The sequence below is a fragment of the Schistocerca americana genome, chromosome 3 (assembly GCF_021461395.2).
Source record: "Schistocerca americana isolate TAMUIC-IGC-003095 chromosome 3, iqSchAmer2.1, whole genome shotgun sequence".
NCBI lineage: Eukaryota > Metazoa > Arthropoda > Insecta > Orthoptera > Acrididae > Schistocerca > Schistocerca americana.
In genome coordinates this window covers 40,036,894-40,056,825 of record NC_060121.1, presented here as the reverse complement: position 1 = coordinate 40,056,825, position 19,932 = coordinate 40,036,894, and the positions used below count along the sequence as shown (strand labels likewise).

At 38.9% G+C, this 19,932-nt stretch overlaps 1 protein-coding gene across 1 annotated transcript in view; it reads right to left on the bottom strand.

Moving 5' to 3' along the window:
* Window positions 1-19,932, bottom strand: part of LOC124605305 (F-actin-uncapping protein LRRC16A) — a 528,830-nt gene that overhangs the window by 39,385 nt on the left and 469,513 nt on the right. Inside the window, exons 28-29 of the mRNA XM_047136886.1 lie at window positions 9,675-9,861; window positions 9,242-9,346 (exon numbers count right to left, since the gene is read on the bottom strand). Of these exons, the coding sequence (XP_046992842.1) occupies window positions 9,242-9,346; window positions 9,675-9,861 (292 nt within the window). The remainder of the gene's footprint in view (window positions 1-9,241; window positions 9,347-9,674; window positions 9,862-19,932) is intronic.

Here is a 19,932-nt window from a genome sequence, read left to right as displayed (position 1 = left end):
ATAGTTTCAGTGCCTATTATTGTGAGGATATATAAAGGCCAAACTTTTGGTCCCGAGACAGTCAGTCCATAGCCGATTTTCAGATGGGAAGTCCGTATCAGTTAGAGTAACAACAATGCATTAATTTAGTGGAATTAGTGAAACACAAATACGCCATGTGTTAAAACAATACAGTGTCTGTTCAATTTATTTGAGATATAGTGCCACATGTACTGTATTATTCTACAAGAACTGTGAACTATGTGGTTAGGTTGTTACTCCTCATAGATATTCAACAGCAGCAGCAGCAGCATGCTGATTTTTGCCTGCAATGTATTCATGAGGCTTAACATTTACCACTAGTGAACTGGCCATATAACAGTGTAATATTGCGGGTGGTGGTGGTGGTGAGGGGGGGGGGGGGGGGGGGGTGTTGTGAACAGTAAAAGTAAAGAACTATGAAACGCAACTGTGCAACTGTCGGATACATCATTTATGGTAGTCAGTGTTGAACTTCCACCTCCCATTTTACAGCCAGTATAACCAAGGACTATCAACGAAGAATTTAAGCAAGTGAATGTCACAAGCTGTTGTAGATCGATCCACAATTAAGAAAACATGAAAACAAAAATAATGTGAACTGTGTCATCTTGTACTGTCTTCAATATTATTGGGTTGGCATGCGAGTTCATTGCGTTTTTCCATAATTTAAATAAACACAATGCATATGCATAACAGATACTTAAATCATCAATAATATAGTCTCCTTCACTCTTTACAACAGCCTGCCAATTCTGGGGCAACTATTCGATTCCACAACAGTAGAAATCATGAGGTTTTGAGGCAAAGACCTCATTGAGCCAGGTGCGGAGTGCATTTTAATCCAGAAAGGAAGTTTGAAGGTTGTTTGATAAGAGACTGGAAAAAAATGAAAATCTGAGAGCACAAGATCAGGTGGGTGAGGAATGACTTTCAAACCCTTCTCCTGTATGGTATTTTTTGTCAGTCTAGCAGAGTGTGGGTGGCTGTTATTGTGGAGTAGTATCACTTCATGCAGTCTTCTAGCTCACTGTTCTTGGAGTGTGTCTGCAATATGTCTCAGTTGTTGACAAATGTCAGCAGTGATGGTTACACCTTGGAGAAGCAAATCTTAGCGCACCGCACCATAGCATTCCACCAGATGCATAATGTTATCTATTGTGGACATGGGCAGGTCTTTGTATGGGAAATTGCTGCTGTGCTCTGTCCAATGGCATTATTCTCATACATGGCACAAATGCTTCTGGCTGCCTCTGCTGCTGTCACCCTTCTATAGAACTTAAACAGAAGAAAATCTCTGAAATGTTCCAGTTTCTCCACCAGGCACTCCATTTTCTAGCATCCACAGTTCCACTCACTATCTCAGAGAGACAAAATGGCAATATGTAAACTCAAATAGCAACAGTGAAGTACAAATAAAAATGACAATTGATAAACACACACACAGCAACCAGAATATCCATATGCAAAACAAAAACACTACGAATGTAGACACCGACCTAACATCTCCAACTGTGATCTTCAGAAAGTTTATCTCCATAATAATTTTTACTATGTTCCCAATTTTCCCTTGATATTTATTAAGGTCATTTTGTAAAGGACCAGAATGATGTTGCAAGTTTCCTAACCAACAGTGCCCACATCTCAGACATTCCAGATATGATGGGTGAACCCAGTAAAGATAATATACTTGACTATGGCACATGACTAATGAGAAAAGATTTATGATAAAAAAAGAGCATTGAGCAGTAGGAAGATCCATAAATTGAGCAATGATTTTCTTTGCACTGATAATAAAATGCGATAGAAGACATTTTGAAGAGATTTTACAATATCTTTATGAATCATATATTCGTGCTTATGAAAACAATGATCTTATTCCACGAATTAGAGTCATAATATTGTTTTAAAGAGAAATTTATTTATTTTACAATAAATGCAATATGACAGTAAAATTTGTAGAGAATAACAAGCTTGAAATTTTGTTCCAAGATTATGTGTATGAAGAGAAAGGGAAGGACAAAAATACCCATTATCTTTAATTTTTTGGGAAATCTCTCCAAGGCATGACACCAAAGAGTAGAAGTGTTTAGGGCGGGCCAGGTGTTTTCTAAGAAAATTGGCACAAATATTACCGACTTTGACTCCAGGCTTCTTGCAAAACAAAATATATGGAACGTTGTCCTCAGGATGGCTGGGAATCCAATCTAAGCCTGTCTCCTCAAGCTGTAGTGCTAATATTCTTGGAAATCACTAGTAACATTTACTGGCAGCACAGCTGATTGCACAAAGTGTTGGTGTATTTTGGCGACCTGGTTCAGGCAAAATAAGGTGACTAAAATCACCACTATGTTGAACTATAACTAGGCATGCGGATTCCATAGTTCTGATTGGTAGCAGTCGGGAACAGTTAGGAGACTTCATACTGTAGGGATCTGTAGATGTTTGTTGCCAAATGCACAGCATACCATTAGCCATTTTCAACTACTGTAGTGTAACAGGGTATTTTATTAAACATTTTGTTCGAGTTTTAATATTATTACCAGCTAAAGATGATCATGGTAGGTGATATATGTTAAGCAGTGTAAAACAAAGGAGCAGATGCTGGGTGCTTTGGTGTGTGCAGTAACAATGAGAGCAGCAGGAGTCATCAGGGAACGAGTACCACTCACTTGCTGCACAACATCATAGGTATGGTATGACACTCTCGAGTTGACAGTGTTACGGACGGCTCTGAGCAAGAGGGCCACCGACCATGTCCACAGGGACCAAAAACAAATGAATCACTTTTTGACTTAAAAAGATCGAACTTTGATGTAGGGCCTATAATATTGAGTTGAAGGTTTTGACTATGTCAAGTTATAATTGAGGGGATCTGACATTGCGAGACAGGAAGAATTTAAAATATAGTTAAGTGAAACTTAAGAGTTTGAAACCTATTTTGTAGCTCAAAGTACATGTCATATACTCGTATTTCAACATCACCCTGCAAAGGATTGCAGTTCAGAACAGAAAGTTCGTACATGACGATGGAACAGATTAGCTGAACCACCAGAACAATTCATAAAGATGACCGTGCATAATCAAAAATAATAGAGAGATGAATGACAGATCCAACATAGTGAAACATGCAACTGCAAGCCACAGCTGAAGTATGCCACTATATGGATTTATAACATTAAACAACTAACCACCCCTCCTCCCATTACTTTTTTATGTCATACTGCACTGCCATCGGCTTTGTTGCCGAGTTGTAATATCATTTTGTGTGTTTTGTTGGCCTATTTCCATTGCATTTTTTTTTTCCTTCCAAAAATGAGTGATGGTGCGGTTGCTGTCACATTGCAGAATCACCCCTTCACTCCAGTTCAGAAAAGGAAGCAGATCGTATAGAGCTTGTGGACAGACAAAAAAATAAGTTTCCGTTGCCTGCACTACATACTCACAGTACATGGAGATGGAGTTTCTTTCCTGCTGCATCCCACCTTCCCCGCAGCACACCCTACCTGCTCTCCCTGTTCCTCATAACCGCTGTTTCCAAATGCCAAGTTAATAGTTCACAAGCAGTAGTGAAGGTGGATTGTTCGACAAGTGTCACAGTGCACAGTAGAGCTAAACAATTTGCAAGTGGAGATTTATACATTTCAGCAAGCAATTTTTATTGTGTGCTGTTCGTATCAAGTGAGAGAAGAAAAACACAGTCTCAAAACATTGCTTTAAAAATATGGAATATTTAGAATGTAAATTAAACAGTTCAACAGTAAAATGACATGCAACAATACAACTTTTGTAAGATAAGCAAAAAGAAATCTAACAGGGTGTATATGAGGACAAGGAAAAAAAATTCCCGCATTTTTCCCAGGTAAAAATACACTTTCTCCCGGGTGAAAATACACTTTCTCCATGTTAAGTGACAGTATACTCTTCCTCGGCACTGTAAAACTCATCAATTGTTTGAATGTTTATGGTTTTATATACCGACGTAGAATTTCCCGGCACTTTAGAAAATGAAACTCGGATGGGGGGACACGTTTTGAAAGAACTATGATCAGCAGCAACATGTACGCTGCATATTTCCGTATTACGAAGGTATAAATTTGAATTCAACCAAACACAGCATGTCACTTTCCGAAGCATTGAAATCAAGGTTGCGATGCACTTTTGTAAGCCAGTCATAGCTCATGTCACATGATCTCTCCAGCTGATGACAATAGGACACGTGATGTATTCAGCCAATAGCGTGAACACACATATAAGAAAAGTTAATTGTTTAAATTAATATACATAGCATTCACATATAATATTGGTCTCCAAGATTAATAAGCTGGAAGAGAACCTAAGCTTTCACATATAATGTTGATCTTTTTTGCGCGTGTTACACTTTAAGATATGTAACACAGATGTGCCAGTAAAATTTTTAACAATGACGTAAATGTCTGATCTTCTGTGCTCAAAATTCTACTAAATGGTTGTCCTCAAAGAGTTGATTTTTAAATGAGATTCAAATGCTTTGCGATTTAAGAAATTCATCATACATTCTGGCACATAGTTCATCTTGTGTGAAAGGAAATTTGGTTTGAATGTAACGCTTTTCAAAACACCATTCGCAATATTTTCCATGACCTGATAGAAATAGGTTTGTTTCAGCAGTTGGAAGAGAGAGCGCCAGATAACAGGCGTCAAACTTACGCAGCTACGATGACACAGGAAGCCCATATGTTCGTATGTGTAAAACATTAAAAGATCTTACATTATGTTATAAAACAAACAAGACATCAGAGGATACTTAAAGAGCATCGGAATTTCATGAACCATATTAGGATGCATAATTCGGCTTAAAATGCACATTCATATGTCCAGATCCGTATGTAAATTTTCTTGGAGTACCAGTACTGTATTATCTCATGTTTGGTTCTTTATTATGGCATAATGCCATACGTGCACTTGAAATGCAGCAAACAGTTGAAACTAGCCAATACTGTGAAATTAAACACTTCGTTTGTAATAAAGCAGAAAAGATTAATGAAATCCAGATCTCTTTAGCAAACCAACAAAAATAACTTCATTGTTCTCCAAGGCGATAAATGCTTGACTGTCAGTAAGGTGGAAATAAAATCTAAAACTAATAACATATTTTAGCCTTCCGTAATTATGCGAACGTATTTTAATTCATTTGATAACTCCCGGCCGCAAAATCCGTCACCATTTAACGTGAGAGCAATAAACAAAGAAGAAACAACAAAATCACTGAACTTAAGCACACGTAACGTGGAGACGACCCATCTCCCCACCACAACTCAGACTGCTCTGGGCATCAGGGCCAGATTTACTATATTTCCAAAATGGGCGATATTAAGTCGTGGTGCCCAGCCATACTTCTGTAACCAGAAACGAAAGAAGGTACAACTCATACATGACTCAACTGCGCATGCACAAGAGCCCGCCTGCAACTGCTCAAACGAATCTAATTTAAACAGATTGTCATGTCACACTCATCGGAGGCAATTGGTTGTTATGAAGCATTATAGTCTTCCTAAAACCTTTGACACACTTTGCTGTTGGCAGACGCTTGTATGAGCACTGCGTTTTGTTGTTGTATACGGCGCATTTCCTCTCCAACTTAAGATTTATTTTCGATTTTTTTTTTCTCTCGTTCAAGTTTTGTTGCTAGAACATTATTCTGCAATAGCGGGATACAGTAATATCCTTTGTTAGAGTATTGGTTCTTACCAGTCAAAACCACAAAAATTTAACTGAAAACTAAAACAATGAAAAATTCCCAGAATTCTAAACAATTTCTGGGTTTTTCCCAGTTTTCTCGCGGATGAAAAAATTCCGAGGTTTTTTCCGAATCTCCCGGTTGTCCCGGGTCGTATACACGCTGTCTAAGAGTGAAGAGACAGAATTTATTCATGAAATAACTGCAAAGCTACTCAAAATCAACATCCTGCAGGAAAAGTTAATAAAACTAGTATTTCTAAGAGCTTTTGATGGTACTGGTTAGGAACTAAGGGAACAATACATCCCACATTGTGCAAACAAAATACTAGCAGGCATAAAACAGTCTTTAGAAGGGAAATCAGACTTGGCTCTCTAATTTGCAATGAAATTATCCCCTCTGCAGACTGTTGTGTATTTGCACTCATTATCAAAATACAAGATCCGGTATCTGAACCAGAAATATTTTTCCTATAATGTGCATTTCTAGATAACTCGAACAGCAGAATGTGTTCTCAATTGGCCCTAAATGTGTTGCATGCTTTTGAAATTAATCATGAGAATGTAAATTATATAATAACTGATTCTGCCCTGTATATGTTAACATGTTGTGAACTACTCAAAGAAATTATTGGAGAACATTTAATTCACCTCATTTACTTGCCTCATAAATTAAGTTTGCTCAGTGACATCTTGCAAAAGAATCTAAAAGAGTTTAATGTAATTGCATCAAAAACATAGAACTGTTTTTGTACGTCAAGGAAAATCAAACACTTGTTCTGTTCATACATAGATGAAAACTTTCCAGATATGTCAGTTTCATTGTATCCTGAGCCTGTGTTGAGTAGATGAGGAAGTTGGTTGAAAGGTGCCTGTTACAGAAGTATCCTCCATTCAAACAACTGTCACTAAAATCTATACCCACAGTAAACTGGTTGGCAGCAATGAAAGATGCCAGATTTCACAACCTTGTTAAATGCCAGCAGCATTTGTTATGCACATTGCAAGTTTATTGCAGACATTGTTTTGGAATTAGAAGGGTCTGATTATCCCTATTCTCATTTGCTGGTTTCAACAATAAAAGAACTGCAGGATACGATGAACGTAATTGCTTCTGGTCATGTTGCTGAACTAGATAGTAAAATTATTGAGGGACTTAGATACTCCATAAAAAGTGAGGTGCCTTTCCTTTTGCAAAAGTTAGTGTTTTAGTTGTATAAAAAATTGAAAAGCACACATCTCCAAGTGATGCTCGCATGTTATTTGCACTTCTGAATGATTTATTTCATCCAGCTAATGTTATTCAATCAAACTATACAAACATTTCAGCATTGGGCAAAAAATCACAAAAATTATCTCTCTTCAAAGGGTTAAAAAAGTCTGGGTACCTCGCTCTTCAAGATATTCTGCTAAATTAAAATGAAAGACATTCTGGACAACAGGTTGAAATATTCAGTCACTGCAAGTATCGAAATTACGAGGGCAGTTCAATAAGTAATGCAACACATTTTTTTTCTCGGCCAATTTTGGTTGAAAAAACCGGAAATTTCTTGTGGAATATTTTCAAACATTCCCGCTTCGTCTTGTATAGTTTCATTGACTTCCGACAGGTGGCAGCGCTGTACGGAGCTGTTAAAATGGCGTCTGTAACGGATGTGCGTTGCAAACAACGGGCAGTGATCGAGTTTCTTTTGGCGGAAAACCAGGGCATCTCAGATATTCATAGGCGCCTGCAGAATGTCTACGGTGATCTGGCAGTGGACAAAAGCACGGTGAGTCGTTGGGCAAAGCGTGTGTCATCATCGCCGCAAGGTCAAGCGAGACTGTCTGATCTCCCGCGTGCGGGCCGGCCGTGCACAGCTATGACTCCTGCAATGGCGGAGCGTGCGAACACACTCGTTCGAGATGATCGACGGATCACCATCAAACAACTCAGTGCTCAACTTGACATGTCTGTTGGTAGTGCTGTCACAATTGTTCACCAGTTGGGATATTCAAAGGTTTGTTCCCGCTGGGTTCCTCGTTGTCTAACCGAACACCATAAAGAGCAAAGGAGAACCATCTGTGCGGAATTGCTTGCTCGTCATGTGGCTGAGGGTGACAATTTCTTGTCAAAGACTGTTACAGGCGATGAAACATGGGTTCATCACATCGAACCTGAAACAAAACGGCAATCAATGAAGTGGCGCCACACCCACTCCCCTACCAAGAAAAAGTTTAAAGCCATACCCTCAGCCGGTAAAGTCATGGTTACAGTCTTGTGGGACGCTGAAGGGGTTATTCTGTTCGATGTCCTTCCCCATGGTCAAACAATCAACTCTGAAGTTTACTGTGCTACTCTTCAGAAATTGAAGAAATGACTTCAGCGTGTTCATAGGCACAAAAATCTGAACGAACTTCTCCTTCTTCATGACAACGCAAGACCTCACACAAGTCTTCGCACTCGAGAGGAACTCACAAAACTTCAGTGGACTGTTCTTCCTCATGCACCCTACAGCCCCGATCTCGCACCGTCGGATTTCCATATGTTTGGCCCAATGAAGGACGCAATCCGTGGGAGGCACTACGCGGATGATGAAGAAGTTATTGATGCAGTACGACGTTGGCTCCGACATCGACCAGTGGAATGGTACCGTGCAGGCATACAGGCCCTCATTTCAAGGTGGCGTAAGGCCGTAGCATTGAATGGAGATTACGTTGAAAAATAGTGTTGTGTAGCTAAAAGATTGGGGAATAAGCTGGTGTATTTCAATGTTGAAAAAAACAACCCCTGTTTCAGAAAAAAAATGGGTTGCATTACTTATTGAACTGCCCTCGTAATACACATGAACTTTTCAAATGCTATCTTAAGGTCTATTTGGGTCCCTGTTCATCCGCTGATGCAGAGAGATTTTTTGGATTATAATTTCAACTGTAACAAGTGCTATGTTTTCTTCCACGAAGTAAACCATGGATAGGAGGTCCCAGTGATAATGTAATGTGTTGTGTGATCATAATCAGGAATACAATAAAATAATAAAGGATGTTTTTAGTAACTTGTACATTACCATTCATGCAAATAATTCAGAACTCAATAATGAAACCGTAAATAATTCAGAACCACCGTAACGAAACCTTTTAATGATTAATTTGAGAATTATATTGGGAAAATTACTATCCACCTTGTGAAACTGTACATAAATTAGTAAGGGAAAAAATCATGCTTCTACCCATAAATAATAGGCTTGGCTGGACAACATAGTTCAGCTACCAAACTTAGAATCCACTTTAGAGCACACCTATATAAAATCAAACACCCCCCCCCCCCCCCCACGCCCACACACACACACACACACACACACACACACACACACACACGAGAGAGAGATTCCACTGTGTAAGTTTTCTTCTTTTCAGCATCTTAACTTCTTTTCACGCTTCTTTTCTTCCTCTTCATTAACAAAATTCCTGATAAAGGCTCCTCTGCTGTGGAAGCTCAACAGATATTCATTGAATGGATACAAACCTGACTTCCGATCCCCTCCGACAACAGACCATGGTCTTGGCTTCGGTGCAATGGGGGGAGGTGGTTTCTGTCGGCTGTTGCACTGTTTGCCACCACAGCAGGTTGCTGAAATTGAAGAATACAACTGAAAATTTTGCAGATGTCAACAGCTACAAATGACACTCACTGAACTCTAATGATATTTCTCACTGAACACATTTGAAATGAATGCAGAAATACATCACAGATTTTCATAAATGTTTTGGGAAAGGGGCTACACAATTTTTGTCAATTGTTTGTATATCACTCAGACATAATGTAAGATGGAAATTATAAAACATTTTAAAATATATTACGCAACATTAACAACATGCTGAACATTTATTAATGAAATAAAATTTATCTATTTGGTACTACTATATGGACAAAGTAATTGCATTCAACTGAAACTGACTACTGTCATTCGTCCTTAGGGAAGCGTCTTTTGTTGTCGACTTAAGAACTGGTGACTTCGGACCATCAGCTGTGGTTCCCTTTGGAAAACTTTCAGTAGGAGAACGCAGTGATTCCACAAGTCCTGTGGAACGCAGTTTCACACCAGGTGCCACAATGGGAGAGGGTGGTTTTTCGGCATCCACATCCTAAGGGTGAAAACTCAATTACTACTACTTACTAATGAAAGTATACGAAGTAAATAATTTTGAAGACAAATTTATGGAAAATTTGTGAGGAAAGATAAAATGAACTACTTCAATCTTTTTAACTTTCTGCCAGTGAGAGTAGGACATATTTTGATGTAAAAGCACACTGAAGCAAGCTCTACATTGTAAGTCAAGATGTAGATAACACTGAGATGCCACGTAATACACTTTGCTGAAATCCTTCTGATTAACATGTTAGAATGTTTTAAGGATGGCAGTGATGCATGGAAGTGGAAAACCTTGGACTTGATAAATATAGTTGCAGGAAGCTAAAGTGTTTTGAGGCTCCACAGAAGACAAGAATGGAATATATTCACAATAGAATATAGCAATTGGAAAGACAGATCATCTGCCAACTATTAAAACTTTGTTCCAGAGAGGAACATAAATCTTAATAGTCAAATGTTTTGATCAGTTTTTTATTTTATTTTCCCAGCAGTTCCAAAATTAGATATCTTCTGCTTAATACCTGAAGACATACATCACTTTGATTTCAGTGTTTATTTTCTTCATTTAACGAATAAACTATAAAAAAAGGAAAATATGGGGCATGTACAATTCCGAAAAGAATTCTTCAAATTATAAGGGTTAACTAAACGCTAAATTTAAAATGCGAATCATTAACTGCTATTGAGTCAACGATCAATGAGAATGGTGATCTGTCTTTCCTCTTAATACACTGTAGTAAAAAAGTTTGTAAATTCAGCAAAAAATTGAATATATATAATGTTTGCATTTGCGACCAATCATAACATTACAAACTATACTTATCCAACTTCATTGTTTCTGTAGAAGAAATTCTGTATAAACAGCAGCTAATACAAGAAAGGGTCATGAAACCAGACATCAGCAATTTTGGGAAAAAAGCAATCATTGCAGATGAAGCTGGGAAGATTTTTTTTCTAGTGCACGGCATTCAGTAGGCTGATATAATAGAAACAAGATCACTGAAGGCAAGGACTGAAAAAAAGAGAAAGAAGATGAGAGGGTTATACCAGTTTCCCTATGGAAATCGGCAATAGAAAGATGTCGAGTTGAATACAGCATAATTACTTATCCGTCTACTTTAAATATAAAATTGTTTTGATACTGTGTCACCCTACGCTAAGAAGAGAAGAGGTAGGTAGTTATACTACTTCAGTTTTTTTTTTCAGTCGTTTGTGATTACTTTGGTCTGTCCAGAAATTTCCAAGATCAATAACATAAAAAATCAAAGCAGAAAAAGTGGGTAAACTGTGTTTTTTATCGAGATGTTCTACATACTGTCCTAATATTAACACACTGATTACACTGCACGTTTAATGACAAAGTGTATTTGACAACTACTTTGGTGAAGTTATCATTACCCATTCCATCACATTTCCCTGAAGGACACTGCAAAATTTGCCTTTGTAACGAAATTTTGGGGGTGAGGAAATGACCTGGGGATCTCTGTGAATGGCTGTAGACTGTGGCAACAATGAGAATGATATGTGAATACAAGAAGCTCAGAAAGAGAGTTCTCCTATCTTCTGTCACCTACCTATATTTGGTGCCCCTGTTGAGCTGGGAAACTCAGTGGAGGGTTGGGTAATCAATCCCAATGAGCGGACATAATATGGAGATCAGTGGAAGGTGCTGGGAAATGACCACTGAAATTTTTCCTATAAAAACCCCTATGGATCTGCTCAGTTCTAAATTGTCCAGAACTTCAAATGCTGCTGTCAGATCTCCTGAAGGAGTCAGGACTGAGAGAAGCCATAGACCAACACTACAGATTGTTTGTGGACTACTTCAGAGGGGAAAGAGGGGAAAACTTCCCATAGTAGGAACATATGTGAGTGCTTACGACTGGATATCCTTGGGTTTACTGAGACTTACTACAAAGGAAGTGGCAATTTCATGACCCAAGGAAGGAACAATGCATACTTTTCGGGGAGTAGCAACCAAAGTGAGAATGTTGTTGTGATAGTCACTCCTAGGAATGTAAAGAATTGTGTTACAGATTACGAACCCATTACTGACAGGGTGACATCTGTCAAACTGATTGCGTCTCTGCGTAAACTTAAAATCATTCAGATCAATTCCCATACTGCTGTAGAATCATATGACATGATAGAGGAGAGCTCCGAACAACTGGAAGATGTCCTGAGTAAGATACCCAATGAAGAGTTGGCAATAATTCAAGGAAACTTCAACGCCAAAACTGGAGATCCACCCATGACACAATCTGTGATTGGACTTTATGGTCTACTAGGTGAGAGAAATGAATGATGCAAGTAGTTACTGGATTTCTGCATGTGTAATGACATGACCAACTATAACACTACGTTTCAACCTCACCCAAGATAACGGTACATTTAGACATCACCTGGCGATACATTTACAAACCAGATTGACTTCATCCTTATATGAAAACAGTGGAAGACTTCAGTCTTAGACTTTAAGACCCTTTCCAGGAAGTGACTGTGCAAATGATTGCAGTCTGCTGTTCGTTAAAGTGCGGATTAAACTAAATCTACTGAGAAAAGTGGAGACAGATGACTAATATACACAAACAATGGAGCTCTTTGGGAATCTGGTGAGCTTCTAAAGCCACAACTCCACAACATCAGTCTCGATAAGAAGCAGCAGTGTCATTAACATTGGATCAAAAGAGGAGGTTATTTGCTTGTAACTTCTGACACCACAACAGTCACACAGTACAAAACATCCTTGGATATCACAGTCCACACTACTCATAATCAAGATGGATATAAGAATCTGTGCAAAATATGACAGAATTGTAGAAAGGACACAACACATTTCATTAAGAAAATCTGTAAGGAGATAGAACAGCATCATAATCACAATCAAGTATGTGATCTCTTCAAGAAGTCAATTAGCATGACCAGTTAATTTAATTCTTGTGCGCAGATGGTAAAGACAAGAGTGGTAATTCAATTGGAATTTTATAAAGACTTTATTGTGAGGTGGAAACAGTACTGTGAAAAGTTGTACTCTGGAATTAGTAACAGTGTGGACAATCAAGCATTTGAGCAAATTGCACTGTAACCTACAATCTTTCATAGCGAAATATAGAACACAATTCAACATCTGAAGAATTATAAATCCTCTAGTATAGACAGTATATCTGGGGAGATGATCAAAGACATGGGGCAGGAAGAGGTTTATGTGCGGCATTCATTGTGTATGGGAATGGCCATAAGAATGGCTGAAGTCTCTCTTCATCCCCCAAACACAAGAAAGGGTCAGTCAGAAACTGCTCCAGCTACTGAACTACTGCACTCATATCCCACACAAGTAAAATTTTGTTCTTCATCTTGAGCCTGTGTTCAGAGCTGTACATTCATCCTCACACATCCATAGAACAAACAGGTTTTGTTGAAGGGAGAGGCACTTGTTAACAGATCTTCAACATACAAGAAATAACTGAGAAATCATAAGAGTTGTGTGTTACTGTTTCATCTGCCTACTGGACTATGGGATAGCCTTTAACTTTGTTGTCTGGAAAAAAATTATTACTGGTGCCTGCAGGGTTGCTGTACTCCCAAACTTGATAGGACTGATCAAAAGTCTATACAACAATCACCTCACTGCTGTGACAACAAGCACTGGCACACCTGATTTCTTCAGTGTGTCAAAAGGTGTTAGAAAGGGTTGCGTCCTCTTGATGGTTAGACTAAAGGCACTTCAGTTGGTGGAGGGATTATTAACAACCATGACACTGTGCACTTAACCAGCACTGAAGATAAACTTCTGAGCTACACACAAAAGTAAAGAACAATGGTCTATCATGTGTGTTAGACATCAATCTCAGCAGGTCCAAACTCATGATAATTGATAGAGGTCCAAATATCAGGTCGAATAAAGGATCTAGAAATCGTGCATTCTTTCACCCATCTTGCGTCAACCACATGCAACATGTGGAGCTGTGACGATGGGATAAGACGATGGATCACAACAGGGCAACAGCTCATCAAGATCTGGCATAAAAGAGCAATAAAGAACAGCACAAAGATCTGGCTTATTGAAACACTTACATTTTCTGACTTTCTTTATAGTTGCAAAATGTGGACTCTTAAGGCCAGAAAAAAACAGCATACTGATGCATTTGAGTTCTGGTTCTGGTGTGCTGGTACATGATGCTGCACATGAAATGGACCAGCAGAAGAAAAACTAAGCAGCTCAATATCTCCAGGCATTGTTCCTTCTTGCGTCAACCAAAAAATTCTCCGGTTCTTTGACCGTATTGCAAGAAGAGGTGGAGAAAATCTAGAGAAAATAATCACGGGAGGGAAGACAGAGAGCAAGGGACTGAGAGAAAGAACAGTGAACAGGTGGATACATGAAATCAAGGTCTACTGACTTCCTCTTCAATAAGCTCCTAGGAGGAACTGGTAACCATCCAGGATGGAAACACTTGATTCATGATGCTCAGCAATGAGCACAACAGCTTGCAGTGATGATTAAATTTTGATAGCAACTGCAATTAAATAACTAATAATAATAACATAAGCTATCAAATCCTATCAATACAGATTGTGTTGAAGCACTTTTTTTGCATTTTCACCAAAAATTACATTGAATTCTATCAGTATGAAAGGACATGGTGGAACACATACTTTTCAGGCGACTGTTGATACCAGACCCAGCAGATATTGTTACATAACTGGTTCAGGATAAAGTAGCAATAAGCAGTCATAGTAGTGCTTGAGGAATTAATTCATTATGGACAAGAAACGTAATTAAAATTCCTTCTCGAACTACTCAGTTTTGTTCAGGATGGGAAAAAAAATTGTCATAAAATAAGGGAGGAGGCATACCTTCATTAAAATCTCAGATTGAAGGGTACTAGTTGCAAAAGTGGGAGGGGGTGGGATATGCTATGTCACTCAGATGCTAAGGTAGAGTGAGACACATCTGTTGTGGGGAGCAAGTGAGACAAATATGAATGAAAAGCTGCCAAAGATGGTAGCAGATTAGGCATCTAACACAAGGGGTGACCAAAAGTAAACAAACTTTTTTTACCCTATTTATTCATATTTTGAGCACAAACCTTTGACCCCTTCAAGTACTTTCCACTTGCACTATTACACACTAGCCCAATCTTTTATTCCATTTTTCAAAACATCGTTTAAATTCATATTTTGTGATGCTCGACAGTACCTATGTCGTCTTTTTCTTCACCTCAGCAACATCAGCAAAACGTTTTCCTTTCATGTCTCTTTTCATACTAGAAAACAAAACAAAAAAAAGTCGCATGGGGCAATGTCAGGTGAGTATGGGGTGGGGGGTGGGTAAAGGATAGGGGTCATACCATTTTTGTTCAAGCACTGTCATACAGACAGGGCTGTATGAGCAGGGGCACTGTAACGATGGAAAAACCAGTCACCTAACAGCCACAAATCAGGCCACATCTGCCGCACACTATTGCACAACCTTTTCAAAATTCCCCAACAGAATGCCCAATTAACTGTCTGACCCTGCAGAGCAAATTATGAATAGACGACCCTTCTCACAACGAAAAAAGAAATCAGCATTGTCTTAATGTTTGAATTCACCTGACTAGCTTTCTCGAGAAGACGTAAACTTGATGTCTTCTACTGGCTTGATTGTTGCTTTGATTGAGGATCGTGTTCCTTGATACAAGATATGGGAATGTTTGGAAGACTTAAAAGTGCCAAAGTACCTAATCGATAAAGTCAATATGCTATACCAAAAGCGTTACAGCTGTATCCCATCTGGCAATGGATGATAGAATAGTCTGAAACAAAGAGGGGTGTCCAACAAGGAAGTGCCCTATCACCACTCCTGTTTGAAATATTAATGGAAAAGATCATAAAACTTATCAAGAAAATAGGCAGGGCATAATCCATATCACTTCTGGCAGGGGGGTACATTCATAGTCTCGTATATTATTCAATGTAGCATATGTTAAAATTCAGGAGTAAGTAAGAAACATGTATTTTTTTGTTTTCTCCAAAAAAATTCTGCCCCAAGATACAGGCCTCCAAGGCTTCTAAGAAATCTGAGACCATTCAGTGAGTTCTGTGTTCTCGAGGGGAATTTGCCAGTTGACACAGCTGTGGTGAGTTTTGTAAAAAGGACTGTTTGAAATGTCTTATGACTGGGGCCACAGGAGAGTGAAGTGTGCTGACTGGGAAACATTCCATGTGGGAAAAATATATCTAAAAACAAAGATGAGACTTATCAAACAAAAGCGCTGGCAGGTCGATAGACACACAAAGAAACACAAACACACACACAAAATTCAAGCTTTCGCAACAAACTGTTGCTTCATCAGGAAAGAGGGAAGGAGAGGGAAAGACGAAAGGATGTGGGTTTTAAGGGAGAGGGTAAGGAGTCATTCCAATCCCGGGAGCGGAAAGACTTACCTTAGGGGGAAAAAAGGGGTATACACTCACGCACACACACACACACACACACACACACACACACATCCATCCGCACATACACAGACACAAGCAGACATTTGTAAAGGCAAAGAGTTTGGGCACAGATGTCAGTCAAGGCGGAAGTACAGAGGCAAAGATGATGTTGAAAGACAGGCGAGGTATGAGCGGCGGCAAATTGAAATTAGCGGATATTGAGGCCTGGCGGATAACGAGAAGAGAGGATATACTGAAGGGCAAGTTCCCATCTCCGGAGTTCTGACAGGTTGGTGTTAGTGGAAAGTATCCAGATAACCCGGAGGGTGTAACACTGTGCCAAGATGTGCTGGCCGTGCACCAAGGCATGTTTAGCCACAGGGTGATCCTCATTACCAACAAACACTGTCTGCCTTGTTGCACGGCCAGCACATCTTGGCACAGTGTTACACCGTCCAGGCTATCTGGATACTTCCCACTAACACCAACCTGTCAGAACTCCGGAGATGGTAACTTGCCCTTTAGTATATCCTCTCTTCTCGTTATCCGCCAGGCCTCAATCTCCGCTAATTTCAATTTGCCGCCGCTCATACCTCACCTGTCTTTCAACAACATCTTTGCCTCTGTACTTCCGCCTCGACTGACATCTCTGCCCAAACTCTTTGCCTTTACAAATGTCTGCTTGTGTCTGTGTATGTGCGGATGGATATGTATGTGTGTGTGTGTGTGTGTGTGTGTGTGTGTGTGCGCGCGCGCGCGCGCGCGCGCGAGCGCGAGTGTATACCTGTCCTTTTTTCCCCCCTAAGGTAAGTCTTTCCGCTCCCGGGATTGGAATGACTCCTTACCCTCTCCCTTAAAACCCACATCCTTTCGTCTTTCCCTCTCCTTCCCTCTTTCCTGATGAAGCAACCGTCTGTTGCGAAAGCTTGAATTTTGTGTGTATGTTTGTGTGTCTATCGACCTGCCAGCACTTTCGTTTGGTAAGTCACATCATCTTTGTTTATATATATAATAAAAAAAAAAAAACAGAACTTTGTTCAGGTTGGGAATAAGTGTTCTCATTTGAAGTCTCTGTTTCCAGTAATGACTTTTTGTGTTCTAAATGTTTTGAAAGAATAACAACAACGATAGTATCTGAACAAGGTGAAGCCTCCCACAGTGCAGATGATGCAGATTTTGCATCAACATAGGAAGAATTAAATACCCTGAATCAGTCAGATACAGAGGTAGGTATTAGTCCTATTAAGAAACCGTGGTCAGTGAAGTCGAGTCATAAGTTCTATGCATCAAGAAAGCGCAGAGGAGTTACTAAAGCTACGGAGGAATACACTACAGCAAAACTGAGCACACTCTTCAAAGTAGAAATTCCATCTTCATAAGAAAATGAACCAAAGCACTCTTGCACCTCTTGCCAGGAATTTTTCACAAATATCAATTCAGCTATTGAATATTATGCAACCTACAGAGAAAAGGTGCAAGTTTTAACTATTATTTCAGAGAATTTTTCAAATAAAACAAGTTTGAGCCACATTCCATCAGTATCAAAGTACATGGTAGAGAAATCAAGAAATGCACAGAAGTTGTATAAATTGAAACCTTTAGGTCTTTGGACCTTTCACATACATTTTGGAACCATTTAAAATGCTTGAAATATGAGTCTCTTCCTCATCTTTCAAAACTAAAATTATGTTCAATAAGGCTAGGTTTTGATTTTTATCAGCCTATTATGTGATAATGTGGTAATAAAACAGGTTTTATGTATGGCAAAAATTTCAGTTGTTTATAAAACCTGTTCAACCTGAAAGTGGAAGCTCTTCTTTTCAGGGAATATAGAACTATATTAATTAACTAATTAAAAGAAAAAAAAAATCAAAATTTTATTGATTGGCATTTTGAAAAAAAAAATCCATTAATTAAAAAAAAGTTCAGAATGCTATAGTAAAAGAACTCTGACAGGTAAGTCCAAATGGAGGATTTCTTTTTAATTATAAAGGAATGTTCCAGAGATACATCATTTTAAAAAATTTCCAAAATTTGCATCTTTAAAATGGTATGTGCAGTGTCATCTTTGGAGGGCTGTATCTCAGAGCAGAAATTTTGTTGGAGAATATGAAAAAATATGTGTTCCTTACTTAGTTCTTCATTTTAACATGTGCTAAACTCAACAACGTCCAAGACTATGTAGGTAAGATTTTTTTTCCAGTTTTTCCTTGAAATGGACTATGTCACAGCGAATCAAATGCCCTGGTTTTTGCTGATGATTTGATAGTATGGGGAGAGACAGAAGCTGAAGCACAGAAGAAACTTAATGATTGGAACAACATATTCAAAAATTTCGGACTAAAAATAAGTAAAACAAAGACAGTAGAAATGGCCATCAACAGACAAGGAATAACCTCAAATATGGTTCTGTAACGAGTCAAAGGAGAATCTGTGTCAAGTACTCAGGTAGAATGATCATGAAAGACAACACTATTAAGCAGGAAATACTCAGCAGGACACAGAAAACATCCAATTTTTACAGTCAAATCAGAAATCCTCTCTGGGATTATAAAATGCCATGAAAAGCAGAAGTACCATAACTATTTCATACCAGTCCTAACATATGGTTTAGAAATGTGTACCCTACTAAACAATGACCTCAGCGGAACTCAGGCAACACAAATGAGATTCATTAGAACTATGAATCAAACACTAGAAAGGACAAAATCAGGAATAAGGCGAACAGAAAAGTGGCTGGTATTGAAGTTCCTGTTACCAGTGTCATAAAGAAATGCAGGCTATAGTGGTATGGGCACATAATGAGAATGAACAGCCAAAGACCTGCCAAAAGGTATTTCAATCTGAGCGTAGTAGGAAGAAGACCACGGGAAAGGCCAAGAAAATGCTGGGTACAGACTGTAAGATCAGATGTGGAAGGAGAAAGGACACAAATAGGATTCTGTCCTGGAACAGAAAAAGTGTGGATACAATAGGAGATGGCAAGTGCTTGTACCCCACACCCAGGAAACTGGAGTTAGAAAATAATAATAATAATAATAATGATTATTGAGGATTGTAAGTACAGCACCAAGTTTTGACACCTGCAATAACTTTTAAAAATATGTTTGCATAAATTTGGGGCCCTTCTTTCAAAGTACAGCATGCTTTCTTGCAGCTTCCCTTTTGTACAGCAGTCAGCAATTGTGGCACGAATTCGGCAGCCACCCTTTTCGTTCCCAAATCTTCTCTCTCAATCTGCTGTACTGAACTCCAAGTCACTCTCAACACCTCCACAATTTCTTCAATGGTCCATTACCAATCTTTGTTGATGACTGCATAAATGTTTTCATCATTTTGACATGTTCAGGCCATGGAAGGAAGACCAGAAAAAAGCTTGTGAACAAATGATAAATCAGTGTGGCTGATTTCCCTCGATTCTGGAGATGGGAACTTCCTCTCCACCATACCTCCCTCTCATCCTACCAACCTCTTGTACTCAATGTCATTTAGCTTCTACCTGCCCCCTCCCCTCCACCCATTTCTTACATTTTGGTTATCACAATCTTGTTACTAACTAATTAACTTTTATTTTTCTCCTCATCTCTCTGCCTCTCTATCTTAGTGGGCTGCACTAGTTCTGGAAGAAAATGAATGTTCT